This window comes from Falco naumanni, chromosome Z, assembly GCF_017639655.2.
Source record: "Falco naumanni isolate bFalNau1 chromosome Z, bFalNau1.pat, whole genome shotgun sequence".
In the NCBI taxonomy this organism is placed as follows: Eukaryota; Metazoa; Chordata; class Aves; order Falconiformes; family Falconidae; genus Falco; species Falco naumanni.
In genome coordinates this window covers 12,651,866-12,667,256 of record NC_054080.1, presented here as the reverse complement: position 1 = coordinate 12,667,256, position 15,391 = coordinate 12,651,866, and the positions used below count along the sequence as shown (strand labels likewise).

The following is a 15,391-nucleotide window of genomic DNA, read 5'->3' as shown; positions in this document are numbered from 1 at the left end:
CCCAAGTTAAGCTCTGAGAAGTATACCTGAATCTTCAAATTTATGATGTGACTTTTTTTGGCAGGATGTGGATCCTGTACTATTTTGGCTTTGCTAGAGTTCCTAGTAGCTTTAAAATACCAAGACCCAGTTAAAAAAGGGTACTTCTGGCAGCAGTGATTTAACTGGTATATTGTCAACTGGCTTCGCAACAAGTTCCTAAACTTGTTGCTGAATACTTTTTGCTCTGCCTTTTTACATAACAAAAGTCACCTTCTCTAGCATCTGAAAACTCATTCTGTTTTGAAAATATTACCTCACTGTTTGAACATGTCAAGACCTGGCCTCTAAGCACACTCAAAAGTAAAGGGAAAGGATCACAGTTGATTCAGAGAGTAATGCAGAATGATATGAACCCTACGATACCAATGTGTTGTTGTAAGAATTTCAAGCAATCCTAAATCTGTTTTTCAGGCTGATAAATTTCCATTGAACCTAACATCAAAGCATTCGCAAGCAGTTACCCACAGATCCCATAACCAGAGCTAGAGAAATGCAGTTATTGTTTCCAGAGTTCGTGGTGGGAATGGAAGTGGTATGAAAGCAGTAAATTACCTTCCGAGAATTCCACATGGCATGATGGTTGGCCAGGTTCATGAATTTGTACACCAGGTCTGGTTGATTGAGATCACTAGCCAGAGAACAAAGCTCCTTGTAGGTAGACAGGCCTTGACTTTGGAAAACAGAAGTGAGATCAGTGTCACTATGTTTAGCTACACAAGTGCCATAATAGCTAAAACTATAGTCAAACCACAGACTAAAGCAGACAGAGATAAATGAATACCCTATCTGTATCACAAGAAAATAGTTAACGGTAAGTTAAAGAACAAGAAGGAACAAAAAGCTCAGGAAGCCGTTTTATAAGCAAGGGAATACTCTTTCAGCACTGATTGTGCGTCTGTCACTGAGACTGCCAGTAAACTTACCCATCTGGGGTTTTGCTCAGGCCACCCTGAAACACCACAGTTTCTCCAGTCATCTCATGTTTGGCTCTGGTAGAAAAGAGGTCCAGAATTAGCTTTACCAAACTCTACCCCTGAATGGACCACACTACAGAACAGAAAGTTAATTTGGTTTGCTTTATTAACTCAGCATTTTCCCATTCCTTCAGCTCAAATCCCACAAAAATCATATAGGTGTGAAACCACACAAGCTGCAAGGAATCTCATTAACCCGCATCATGTGTAGTATTAAGGAGATGCTGCAGAAAGTGAAGGTTCTGCTGTGCAGTCAAAAGGTAAAAAGTCAAAACGTGAAAGGATGGCTTTTTATTTCTGCTCACACACAACCCATATAATGGTTTGCAATTCTCTACTTCAAAATGAAAAAAATCCAATTTCCATTCATCTAATCTCTTTCAGTTTACCATCGCTGGATCCCCATACTCCCAGCCTAGGTTTTTGTCATTCACAGTGGCCACACTCATACAAGATTAGACAGGAGTAGGCTGTTAGAAGAACATTTCCAGCACCCATGAACATAATTACTAGCCAGGAGTCCTGCAGGACCAGCATTGTTTGCAGTGAAGCAGACAAGCAACCATTAAACAAGAATTCCTCGGCAAAAGGTACATTTTGGGCACAAGCAAGTCCCTGCTTCTGCAACATTCACACTATGCAGAGTTGCTGCAAGTGGCCATTGTCTTTTGCAATTACACAATGCAGCAAGTAGGAAATCTAACCCAACCCCAACTGATCTGAACTGCTTGAACCAGGAAAGAACCATTATTTTGAAGCTTTGTTGAATGAAACAAAATCAGAACAATTTCAGTTACTACAAACTAAGCTGAATTAAGAAATGTCCCAGTTTACCCACTGGGAATATACACATGTTGGCTTGCCCCTGACCACAAGACATCTCTTTCCACACGCAAGAGAGGTACACTTTTGTTGCCATCAGACACATAGCTCAGAGTACTCCCTCACTGTACCTTTTCCCAGTCATAAGTGTATCAACAAGTGTGGTGACTAGCTCTTGCTGATCCTGTTCACTTCCTAGTTCATATATCAGTCCAAGACCTTTTGAAGCAACATCTTGACTAAGCTCTGCAAGAAATTTTACAAAGTAAAATTAAATACAAGCATGTAATAAAGTAACATACAAATTTCAAAAATAAGTCCCAACCAAAAGATCTCTGTGCTGCAGTTCACAACTCTCCGTTTCAGACAAGATCTAGTCTGGCAAGACACCAGCTTTGAATTCTGAAACAGCTATTTGTTTTGAAAGCATACTGCCATCATTCCAGGTGACACCTTCATATTAATATTGTCAGTGCAGGTTTTAAAATAGCGGAGATAGTTCCAAGAGTCCTAAGTATTCTGACACACTGCTGGCCCCTGAAGTCCAGCAGAGTTAATAGTAATACTCTCTTCAACTTCAGTGAGCTTTGGATAGGCTGCCACACGCCACCCTTTCCAGCAGCTGCAATGGGGAGAACTACCAGCCAAAATCTGGTAGCTTAAAGATGGCTTAGAGTTCCTGTCCATGCAGAACTCTGTTATGCATCCTGCTGCTCAAAGCAGACCAGAAGCAGCACCACTGAACAGCTTCTGTCATTGCAGTCTGAAAGGGCAAATGCAGAAAAAAGATTTGTGCATGGTTAGCAAAGAACAGAAAAAAGCTGTGCTTCTCAAGACTACATGTGATGTCTGGAAATCATTCCTATTACATCAGAAATAGGATGTTGCTACAGTCACCTTTTAATGCTGACTGACAGAGAGAACGTAGGTGACTTTCTGCCTGCTCAAACATTCCCTCCATTCCGTTAAAGACCACCAAAAGACACAACTCTTAAGATGTGATAGTACTTACCATCACTATCTGACAGAATTGAAACAAATGCACTTTGAATATCCTTGAGATGAGACTGTAAAGTGAGAAAAAAGGACATTATTTTTATCTCAGGTTTTGGATCCTTTGTCTGGTCTCAAGGCAAGTTCCTAACAGATGAACAGAGGCTACTGTATCAGTGAGGTTGCCTATTTGAGCTGCACCTATGACAAGAACTGCCCTCCTTTCCAGACAGGTAAGCAGCAGCTTTACTGACATTCACAGAAGGTAACAGTTATTAATTAGTCCAGCATCTCCTTACAGCTATCATGCCATTAGTAAACAACTTTTATTTTCCTTGTCTAATACATAGGAGTAATGCAGCCAGATGGGGCTGTCTTTCGTGCAAGGACATCTTTACTTCATCCCCAAACTAGTGGATTTTGCCACCTCCCACAAGGTGCATTGTTCAGATCAGTGTAAATATGATCTTACATTTGCAAAGCACTTATTGTCCCAAAGCTCTTTATCATTACCTGGAGAGCAGAAAATGGTTACATGGTCCCATCACAGCCTGTAGTACCTCTACGCAGAGAGCAGACATTTTGGTTGGGAATGCTTTATTAAGTCCTTGCATGGGACCTTTCACATTCTCTCATTACAGACAAGCACCCTAAACATAAGGTTTCCATCAAAGCACATCAAAAATACGGAGCACATGAAGGACATCATAACTGCTCTCAGGTACCAAAGTTGTGATAAGCTCTGTGAAACCGGGTCCAGGAATTCCATCTAGTTCTCCCCCTTCTTCCCCAACTAGAGTGCCTTTTAATGTTTTCCAAAAATAAACCCTGAAAATTATACAGACACCAATCTCTCCTTCCCAAGGGAAGACGTACTATTACATTTTGCAACAGCTGTTCACACTAAGCTCACTCTGACTTCAGTGCAAGTCAGATGTTTACAAAGGTGCCAAACAGCCTTGTTCACCTACCAGTTAGTACGTCCCCCTAGTAACAGAAGATAAGGCACATCTCAAAAAGACCTCAATAAGGTCTCAGTAAGTGCAGCACTGGGGGAAAAGAGTCAATGGAAGTGAAGGAGAAGGAAGGCACAGAAAGGAGGTGAGACAAAAACAGGGACAAGGAGCCAGTGTTGGGAAAGGAGCCTATTTCTTACCTTAATTGCTTTGTGTGTGCTCAGCTTCTTCACCATTGACAGAAGCCAGATGCAAGCTGCCTGCCTGACGTGTGGGTTGGGGCTGATAATGTGCTTGTTCAAAATAAGGTCTAGGACCCAGGGAACCACGTCATTCGCTTTCAAACCTATATGGAAGAAAGAAAGGTGAAGGGGAGAGAGGGAACTTTGAGAATCTGCCGCACCTATTTTTTATTTCAATAATGTGCAGTGGCAATGCAAAACCTAATCAGGTCATAAGTACTCAGATGACACCTTAATCTCTGCTTATTTAGGAAAAGCCTTCACTGGAGCCACTGGGAAAGTATTCCTCCTAAAAAACAGTGAATAGAATCCTCCTAACCCTTCCTGAAAGTGTTTCGGAGCCTGTGGCCAAGATGAGGTAGCACTCACACTGCGTGAGACCCACTGCACTACTGTTAGGACTCAAAATTTCTGGAGCAATGGCAGGATTTGGTTCCTACCCCATTCTGCACATGCTCAGCTCTGTGAACAATAGATATCTAAGACCACTCTTACAACATTAAAACACCTGTTTGCAGATCTAAGGCCAATAGGTGCCTGTTCATTTTGTCATGCTTGTATTTCAGTGGGTACCAAATCTTAGTCTTCAAATAAAATTTCTGCATTTATTGCATGCAAATGTAATTTAATCATATCACTCCAAGTCGTTGGAAAAATACTTGTAATTTAGTTTTATAGCGCTGTTTTCCTGTGCAGGCTTCAAAATGCTATTTTAAAAGGTCTGTGTGTCTCAAACTTGAATTAATACAACATGGCAAACCAAAATGAAAAAACCCGAAACAAATGCAGTGTCAACTGGCAGTGAATTAGATTTCATGAAGAAGCTATTTAAACAGCACATGAGACAGTCTTTTACCCTCTGAGTAAATGGACTTGAAGAGGTGAAACGACCCATATATAATCAGCACAGCAGAACATGGCACTGTGCTAACAGACAAAAAAGGCTCTTACTTCTACTGTTACAAATCAAACACCACAGAAATAAAAGTTATGGAGCCCAGTGATTTTACACTGTATGATATTTTACATTCCTCAGCCTAGCCCCTGTATTAGGAAGGCCTACCTGAAGGAGGGATATATTCCTCCTCTGTGACTGTCCATGCATCACGTGCAGCCACTGAGCTGGTTCCTACAGCAGCACTGGTAATAGCTTCACCTACAGTGAACTGCAGTTCTATTTGTTTGGCCTGAAAAACACAACAGAGCCTCACTGACAGTACTAATTAAACACACCCGAAAACTTTTGGCACTTACGCCACAAAACCACAGTCCCTCTTCCAACCCCAACTCTCAACACCAATTTTCAGTAAGATCAATCCTTTGGTGAGCTTCTGAAACTATGTGGCACCTAAGACCCACTGAAATTGACGGAAACTGAGCAGATGTCGAACTCGCCAAGATATATGGTAAAAGCTAAAATTTCCATACTTATTTTTTAAAGTGTACCTCCTACAAACTATTTGCTAGTCTCTGCAAAAGTTCAAGTTAGTGAACAGAAAGAATTGGAGAGGCAGGATAAAAATAAAGTTAGAACAAGACTGCCAGTCATTAATGAAAATTACTGTGGCTTGGTTACATATGCAATAGTAGAAAGATTTTCCTGTAATTCCCCAAGAGATGCACAAACCTGTTTTTCACATTAAAAGAGTTCACACAATACTTTCCTTTGCTTCTTTGTTCTATTTTCACTATTCTCTAAGCTCTCAGGAACAGAATGTGCAGAACTGTGCCACTTTTTGTCATTATTTATGATGAATCTTGAGTCGTAAGAACTGATTTCCATACCTTCTGAGCACCTTCTAGATTGCTTTTCTTATTCTCTGGAAGCATGAAATGCTCAGGCATTTGAAGAAGCCCTTAGCTTCCTGCAATCTAAGATAAATTGTTTTGTTTTTTCAAGTACACATTTTAAAAAGGAAGCTGTTAATGTCCCTAAGCAGTTAAAGGAGGTAAAATTATGTTTCCAACTGCTGTTTCTATGTTCGTGTACGCAATGTTCTTACGATTACTGCTTGTTTGATCACATCAGATTGAAGGACTCAAAGTCTGTCTGATATATTCAACAGCTGCTTCTACAGCGCTGAACCCTATGTCAGTCTGAACAAGAAAGGAAGGTGAAGCAAGCTGTAAATGAAGAACACTAAAAAAAGTTCCCTGACTATTTGATTCTGCTGTCTGGCATACTGCAATATGTACATCAGCTCTGAAGTACTGCTAAAGAATGAAGTCTACTACACTGATGCATTTAGACTGACAGCAGATACATATACATTCCTATAAGGAAAGCTTCTAATTCAAGTCAGTTGTATCAGCTAAAGTAGTTCAGATGAAAAAAAAAGGTTTATTTATGTTATCTACTTTTATGGTTCTTTTGAAGAACCAAGTACAGACCTACAGTTTCACTACTATAAGCTCTTAAGATTTTATACATACAGATAGTTCTCCTGAAGGGGAACACATATTCACCTTAGAGACTGGGGCAGAGACCTCAACTGACAAGTTTTTGAACTGTGGCATAAAATGTTTCACAAACCCCAAGCCTACCTCTGCTCTCTATTTCAAGGCAGTTTTAAAAAACCCAGAGGCACTATTACAAAAAGACAGCTCACCTTGTAAACCTGTCTCTAAAGTATATAGAAAACATTCAACTAGAAATACTGTCCTGGTTGCAGCTGGGATAGAGATAATTTTCTTCTTAGTAGCTGGTGCAGTGCTGGGTTTTCCATTTGCTGTGAGAACAACATTGATAACACACTGATGGTGTTAGCAACAACTAAGTTGGGACATTTTAACTTCTCAGGCTCTGCCAGTCAGAGGGCTGGAGGGACACAAGAAACTGGGAGGGGACACAGCCAGGGCAGGTGACCTGAACTAGACAAAGAGGTATTCCATACCACGGGGCATCACGCTTGGCGTATAAACTGCGGGGGCTGGCCAGGGCCTGCTGATGGTTGCTTGGGGACTGGTCAGGAGGTGGTAAGCAGCTGCTGTGCGTCACTTGCTTTCTTTTCATTCCTCTCCCCTTCTCCCTCCTTTCCATTATAATTATTATTATTGTGGGGGTTTTGTTTTATTTTATTTCAGTTATTAATTTGTTCTTACTTCAACTCTCGAGTTTTACATTCCTTTCCAATTCTCCTCCCCATCCCTCTGGGTGAGGGGGGAACGAGTGAGCAGCTGCATGGTACTTAGGTACCAGCTATGTTAAACCACGACAAATACTCACTGCCATATAAAGAATAATATATTGATAATGCCTCACCTCCACAGAATCCATTAAACCCTGCAGCAGTAGCTTCTGGTGGGGAAAATCTTCATCTCCCACTGGGAAGTAACCTAATGTTTGTATTGCTCGTTCCTTCATCTTAAATACAAACAAAAAACCAACACCATCACATAACCTTCCTCCTAAGTCCAGAAGACACACCTTAAACCCACTCCTTCTCACCCCGATGAAGTTTCACTTAAGGTACCAGAAGTTAGACATGCAAGTGACTTATTAGATCAAGCAGTGCACCTCTCTTCCAAAACACAGATCAAAACAAATGTCCTGTTACCTTTGAGATTATTTCCAGGTAAAAGAAAATACTCACATTTTTCTTGAATTAGAATTACAACCATTCACAGTTTTCATCCCTTAAGCTCCTACTTACAACTGCAGAAAGCACAGACAATCAACAGCTAGACAACACTGGAAAAATCCTTAGCCTAATTCTGAAAACCCTCAGCATAACCCTGACTCACTGAAGCCAGCAATAAGCCTAATTCCTTTAAAAAACAAGGCTCAGTTTGGCAGGTAATACATAAACCTGGGGACAAAGCATTCCAGAAGTGAACAAGAATCATAACAATACTACAAAATCTTGCCTTATTTGTTTCCTTGCTGGAAGGGATGCGGGCCAATAAACTTTCAACAAGTTGCAGCTTTGTAAATCCTGTTCCTTCGCTGGGGATTGGCAATGGGCCGTTCCTGCCAATTTCCCCAAGAGCTGTACAAGCAGCCACCACAAGGAAGGGAGAGGTGCTGTCCAGAAAAGAACCTACAGGAAAAAGCAAAACAGGGTAGCTTGGATTTTATATTAGTATTTAACTGTAGGCAGGCAGGCACTTATATTTTAAATACTTTGCTTCTTGCATGGGTATCTATCTCCTTTACAGCTGGTAGAAAGCATTATGCTAGAACACAAAGTGAAAGGAGATACACTGAGGAGCCTAGGCAGTGGCACCAGTCCTAATCGTGCAATGTTGGTATATGAGCTAAAGGTCCACCTAATTCTTGTTGAAAAGTGTTATGTCCATACATCAGATGGCATTTTTGAAGGCTGTAAATTCTATAACAGAAAGTGAACTCAGGATTACAGAATCTACGGGCCGAACACCTTAGAAAAGTCCTCAGTCTGGGGTGGTTAAAAAAAACCCTGTTACATGCAGCAGTCTTAAGTAGGAAGTTACCTATTGTCTCTGTTGTCGACTTTATGAGTTGTTCTTGTTCCGGCATCACTGCAGTGTTTGGGTGTTCTATGTCATGTAGCTCCATTGTTCTGATTTTTCCTTTAGCCAAGTACCTTCCTACTGTAAATCCCAAAGCCAACAAGGATCCGTGTTGGACCTCCGGGCTCTACAGACAACACCAACAGTGCAGAAAACCTCATTGTCAAAGTAAGTAACCCTTTGCATGAAGTTTAAAAACACATACAGACAAGCCAGATGAGAAGGCATCCTGAATAATGCAGTACTAACACACAACGCAACAACAGAGAGTTTGATATTGCTAGTGATCTCTGACGGATGGAGTCCTTTAAGATAAATGAACAAGGTTTAAAAGAGGCTTAGGAAGACAGATTAAGAACTTATCACCAGCACTCACACTCCTGAAGCCTACCTTTTGGTAGCTAGGCAAAAAAACCCACCCCAACAATCACATTTAAAAAATCCAACTCACCTGATTTGTAAGTAAAGACTTACGAAGGTGAACTAAGTTAAAACTATGCTGTCTCTACTTAATAACTGGACCTTCTCAGATTGAGGGGACAAAATGTGCTCTTTGGTAAAAAGCAGTAAAGGGAAATTAAGTCTAGATTTGCATTGCTAAGAACAAGAACACACTTGGCCTATAAATACTGAAGGCAATGCCTCTACACAGTTTGGTAGGCCACAGACTGTGAAACCTAATTATTGCAATTAAATGTCAAGAACATTAATTTCTCCAATGCTGATTTAGTGCGGAGACTATCTAATGACGGTGCTCATTCCTACAGGTGAATTCTAGCAAAAAGATTTTGTGCAGAAATAAGGCTGAGAGACTTACATGTTACCTTAATTAAAAAAACACAAGGAAGGGGGCAGGAACTTAAACTCAGATTAGTTAGTCTACCTAGCTTTTATCACAACCCTGCAAAAAGTTGCATCAGTGCAACTGGGCTGCCAGGACAGAATCCTGAAACTAGCTTGCGCAGCAGGGACTGCTCCTTGTCGCGGTCTCACAGCTGCAAAGCCAGCTGAAGATGAGTCCTTCCCCTCTCTTCACTTCAGCTACTCATTTTCACTGCAGTGAGCCACTAGAGATCACCACCACCCACCCCTAGCTGTATTGATTCAACTGGTTTGGTACACTTGCAGCAAAACAGAGCTCTAACTGACTCAAACTCAAAAATGCATGGGAACACCCTGCTTTTTTTGTTTCGTGATTGACATCTCTCTTCATTCTCAGCCAGTTTCTGCAAAAGGTTTCATGTAAATCTTAACAATGACAGGGCTTTAGCTCTCAGACAGAGCTTTGAGAGAGTTAAAATAAATTGTGTTTGCTAATTACAGCAAAGTGATCAGCACCTCTAGTCAACATTTGAGCCTGCTACCTGCAATGTAATATGGTGGCCTGTTCAGTCCTTCAGAGAGACTGATATAAAAACGTCTTTGGGAAATGTAACCTAAAAATACTACTACTTTCCCTGCCTTTCAGGATTCAAGACACACCAGCACAGAAACCTGCCTGATTTGTTTTCAGGACTCCTTCTCCATGCCTGTAGTGGCAAAATGCAGAGATGAGGATCACAGGGAGGGGAAGAGGGTGCCCGAGGAGAGAAGGCTGGCGAACCCACCATGCAGTGACACAGCAAGAGACGGCTGCTGAGCAGTCCATGTGGGGTGGGAGGGAAGAAGCCAGCCCTCACCTGGCAAGGGCTGCTGGCAGGACAAGACCCTGAGGCAAGGAGGAGCCAGGAAGCGTTTATGGCTCAGGAGGGGATGGGGGAGTTAAACATTTCACAAATTAAACATTTTCTTAGTTCTGTGGGTTCCCTGTAGTTGCTCACGAATAAGGAACTGGTAAACTGAGGCAGTGTGATCTATTGCCACTCAATGGGATGAGGAATATTTAGCTGGCTAGAATTGGTTAAATATCTGACAGTGCTGGCTTTGCTTAGGAATTGCCTCCAGGAAACCTTTCTACTGACCTTAACAACAGCTTCAGGGATTAATTTATTTAAAGATCTGCTGAACTCACCTACAACAAAAATCCCTTCTCACAGGCCAACTGGAAGTCAGCTGGTTAATTTTACACTCAGATTAAGGCTAATACATCTTGGGGACACTATGAGATTCAGATTTCTTATTAGTTACATGACATGAGGAAATCAAAGAAGCAGCAGACAAAGGAAGGTAGTTACATGGTTGTCTTTTGTCATCTTGATCAGCTGCTCCAAGGAGGTCCTAAGCTCATCTCCAGACATGGTAGACAGCACGACAGAATAAAACAGGGCTGCAAGCTCACGCATTTCTTCTTTGTTCGTATTCATCAGGCTCTGCGGGAGTTTTTAAAAAGAAACATAATATATGGAAGCAGCTTCTTATACCACCTGTTCATAGAGAGCTTCAATATACAAGCACAACTGTCATGCAGCTACACATGTAGTACTTAACTCAGAAACCACTCTTTAAACTGACAGCATTATTATTTAGTAAGAAACAAAGTACTCAGTTCAGCAAAGCATTCATTACACACTCAGTGTTTAGGAGGATGGTTACCACTAGCCACAAGAGGGCTACCCATCAGTTCTGCGTTAAAACACGCTAATTGAATGCTTGGCCAAGTTTTGTCTTCAGACATGAGCTTCCACATTTTGCACCTATACTGAGCTAAAAAAAGCTCTAAAGGAACTATTTCTCCTGAGCTACTGGAGGCTTCCATTTCTTTTTATTAATCAAAGGGGGAAAAAAACTGAGGTTAAACCAGTTAAATCCAATGGTGACAAAAAAAAATGTCCAGGAAAGCACAGCTATCAATGCAATTTATGCACTTTATATTAGACATTGTATTATTTAAATTGTTGAAAATTTGAATTTGGGAAGCCTCAGGTCATTTGTTAAGATACAATCTCACCTCTGTCATTAATTTGAGGTGTAATGCATCACATGTAAAAAATTCATACCCAAATTTGAATGGCTTGGGCCACCACAAAGGCGGCAAAAATGAGCCAAGCAAGAAATGAGATCTGGCAGGCATGAAAACGTAACTCTAACTTCATCTCAAAACTTGCATCAGATCATGTAGCCGACAAACTCCTGGAACTGTTCCTTCCACTTGGCAAAGTGATATCACACAACAGATGATTTACAACAGTATTTCTGGAACTAGGTAGTATCGGTTACCACTCCTGGAAGCTGAATTTTGCAAATGGACACCAGATCAAAGAAAAAGAAGGGTTTTCTGCAAATGATGAGCAATACTGAAAAGCAGAATGATTTTAAGTCCTTTCCTTTGAGGTTCATACCTGCATTTAACTGAGACATGATAAACTGTATACAGTCCGAAGCAGCACAGAAAGGAGCAGGAGAAATTACTAGAACATATTCTGATTTTTCTTTAACTTGACCAAGTATTTTTTTCTGCCAGATTCCCCCAATGAAATGAAAGGCAACCTGCAAGAGCTTAGCAAATCCTGGATGCCTGAAGCAAATCAAAAACATTAAGTTGCCTGAGAAAACAATCTAGGGAAAGGAGAATTCACTTTGGTTTATTCCCACGCAGACTTCAAATTATCCCTTTTTTTTGTTCAAGGACAATAAAAAAAAAAAACACCAAGAAAACCCCAAAACTCCATAGAAAGGGCTCTAAAACAAAGATCTAGTTAATCTCATTTTCTGCAAAACCACTCACATCTTCCCACTGGAACATTCCCATTGTTAAACAATTCCTTGAAAAATGTGCAGAATTTTTTTTTCAGTTTTCTTTTGCTGTTTAATGGATTTTCTTATCAAGGGGGAAAATTGACTGACTATACCAACAGGATCAATTACATAGATTACCCAGAAGATGTAGGTCGATGAAGAAAATCAGTAACAGCAGACAAGCAAAAAATAATTTTCCCTATCCTGCTATATATAACATGTCATGAGGTGCTGTAAGTAGAAATACCAGATTTCAAATTCAGTGCATGCTTGGAAATAATACTCCATTCCACCATAGGAGAATGCCAGTTTTTTCCAATTCAAACCCTCTACATCCCAAAAAACAAAAAACAACAACAAAAAAATGGGGAAGTTTCAACATACCTTTATCCAATCCATTTTGTCTACAAATCTAGTGGCTAGTTTTTCTGGATACACTGAAACAACTTCTAGAAGACAATACATGACTGGCAAACCTAAGAAGTAATTAAAGAATCAGGTTATTAAACAACTGCAGTATTTACAACAACCTAACAATCAGTGATAAAAAGAGGTTAAGAAGTATGAGGCATTTCAAAGCACTCATTTGCAATTCACTAGGGATAACAAACAAAACAGAATAACAGGGTACAGTATTTCTCAGAAATACTAGGAAAAACTAACAGAAGCAAACATTCTGGTAGCAATTTGTTCTAAAGGCATTCCAGCACTTTAAGACTACATTTGTCACAGATGCGCCATTATCAGAGTGAGGAAGACATAGCATTCACTGGTGAGGAAGCTGTTACAGGCAATGGCCTCACAATTTTAAAGCATTATGTCAAGCAATGCTGTAATTTTACTGTCCTGCTTTCTCCCACCTACACAGCAGCATATAAAGGAACAAGTTAAAACTTGTCACCATATTGTCAATGTCACAATTCTGTGATTGCTACAGCCAAGTTCAAAGCATTGGGAGTAGCAACTCATTTCTAGCAATAGAAGACTTTTTCTTTAAGATGCTGCTGCACACAGCTTCTTACCTCCAACACCGGCTAAGACCTGCTGAAGAAGGCCAATATATACATGTACAGGGTTGGTTTCTGCACTTTTTGAAGAGGAGGAGGAAGAGAAAGAGATGTGGTTGCCAGACATGAGGTTTCTTATGTAACGTCCAATGGCTGGAGCATGATCTTGCATATCTGCCAAGCTCTGCGAGGCTGGCATGACACCTGCACTGTGAGCAAGACACATCCGCAGATACAGCACTATCTAAGTAGAGAAGAGAAAAACACAGGATACCAAGTGCATGAGCGCTTGGAAAACCATGGAGAAGACCAAATAAAAGAGCATGGAATATGCTGTATTTAATGTAATCAAAACAAGACAGTTTCTTCTTTAAATCAAATCTAGACAGAAGAGTCAGGAGACAGGAACAAATACAAAGCGTAACAAATCTTAGGACCACTTAAGGCAATACACCTGCGTAAGCAGACAACCCTACAGTGCTGGCAACACTCTCAAAAGATTATACACAGACTTCTGGTTTACCATCAGCGGATGCAACCTCCTTGCAGACAATTCAGCCTGTATCGCGCACTAATTTGGCATGTATACGAATGCAATCCAACACGCTGATAATACAGACCTTGCATCACATCTGAATTTGTGTTTACACATCACTGAAGCCAGGGAGTCTGCTATGAAAAGAACAGCCTCAAGAAGCATAATGGGACTTTTGCACAGGATTGCCAGTTTCTCCCTCTGACAAGCTATTATTATATTAGGTATGCTGCAGAAAGCAGCCCTCTCAGGAACATTCCTCTCAATCCTCCACGACAATCCTGTTCAGACTGCCCTTCAAGGACAGACAGATACAAGATGGAGAGTTAATCCCAACATCTGTTTAGAAGAAGAATTTCAGGATGTACGGCAACTTACGGTAAATGTTAGTTTCTTATACTGTCTTCTAAATAAATAACGGTACCATATCTGAGGAAGTAAATCCAGACAATTACCTCCGCAAATGTGGCAGGATTGAAAGGCAATGCTGCAGTTCCAGTCATATATTTAGCTGGAGTTTTCATTCGGTGAGAGGCCTGAAAAACAGAGTATATTAAGAGTGGAACATTCAGACCCATGAACAGCAGAGATGTTGGAAAGGTCAAGGAAATTTTGCTGATGCAATTATGTTTATCCTCCACTTAGCAACTGAAAATGTACAACAGTTCTATAACAAGAAGGGCACAGTGCACTTGAATAGTACAGTTTAGGTCCACCAACTTTATGTCCCTATCAACTCAGAACGCAGAAACTCTGAATTCACGGGAGGGAACGGCATGGGAGGCTGGACAAGGACAACATTCTTTCTTCCTCCCAGGAAAAAAAGAAGTGCTTTAGAACTGGAAACCAAAATACCTCATAAACTTCCAAACTCTAAGGCATCCAAGCTGACAGGCAACCAGGAAGCTTGGAGACAACAGCTCAGCCTGGAGACGCTGCAGAGCAGCCAGACTTCCCCAGTACCAAGAGTTGGGCAACTTGTGCTGTACCAGCCAAAACCAGGGAGCCTCTCAGACCCTACCACCTGCTAGGTAGAAGGCTGCTGCAGCAAATGAGTAACTCCTTTCCATGGGAATGTGAGGTTTGACAAGCAGGAGTATTCCAGCAGAAAACCATCCAAGCAGAAGGTTTCCAGTAACACCCACTACAAATACTGCAGAAAAGCATGTCTGTATTCTCTACGTGATGCGCACATCAGTGCTAGGGCTAGATTCAGCAAGGAAGCCTTGCATCTGAATAAACACACAAGGTAGTCGCACAGAAGTCAACAGATCCTCACATCTCAACATGCTCAGGTCTTTTGCTGCACTGTAACTGCAATGACATCCAGAAAAATTCATGAAAACCCGAATTAATGAACCAGAAGATGACCCTCTGGAATACATTCCCATCATATCACGCAGATCAGGTCCTACTCTTTCATGTACACTTTCTTGCAGAGGGAGACAAGGATCATGCTAATGCATGCAGGAAAGCCCTTTTGCATCTTGGTCTACTGTGCCAAGCAAAGCATACAAACTTCTTAAACATCTTCAACACTCGCAGAGTATTCGTATGTGAAAATTCACACTTCAAGACAACTAACCAAAGAAATGTACCTCTGAAGATTTTTTAACATGCCTTCAGGACATGTAAAGAAGATCTGAAAAGTGCT

The 15,391-nt window shown here is 41.0% G+C and overlaps 1 protein-coding gene across 3 annotated transcripts in view; it reads right to left on the bottom strand.

Annotated features, from left to right (window-relative positions):
* ECPAS (Ecm29 proteasome adaptor and scaffold) overlaps positions 1–15,391 on the bottom strand; it is a 64,386-nt gene that overhangs the window by 20,895 nt on the left and 28,100 nt on the right. For all 3 annotated transcript variants that reach the window (XM_040580631.1, XM_040580630.1, XM_040580632.1), the window contains exons 17-29: positions 14,193–14,273; positions 13,218–13,446; positions 12,580–12,671; positions 10,695–10,829; positions 8,482–8,647; positions 7,897–8,069; positions 7,292–7,393; positions 5,093–5,216; positions 3,988–4,133; positions 2,851–2,905; positions 1,970–2,084; positions 966–1,031; positions 595–712 (exon numbers count right to left, since the gene is read on the bottom strand). In XM_040580631.1, the coding sequence (XP_040436565.1) occupies positions 595–712; positions 966–1,031; positions 1,970–2,084; positions 2,851–2,905; positions 3,988–4,133; positions 5,093–5,216; positions 7,292–7,393; positions 7,897–8,069; positions 8,482–8,647; positions 10,695–10,829; positions 12,580–12,671; positions 13,218–13,446; positions 14,193–14,273 (1,602 nt within the window). The remainder of the gene's footprint in view (positions 1–594; positions 713–965; positions 1,032–1,969; positions 2,085–2,850; positions 2,906–3,987; positions 4,134–5,092; positions 5,217–7,291; positions 7,394–7,896; positions 8,070–8,481; positions 8,648–10,694; positions 10,830–12,579; positions 12,672–13,217; positions 13,447–14,192; positions 14,274–15,391) is intronic.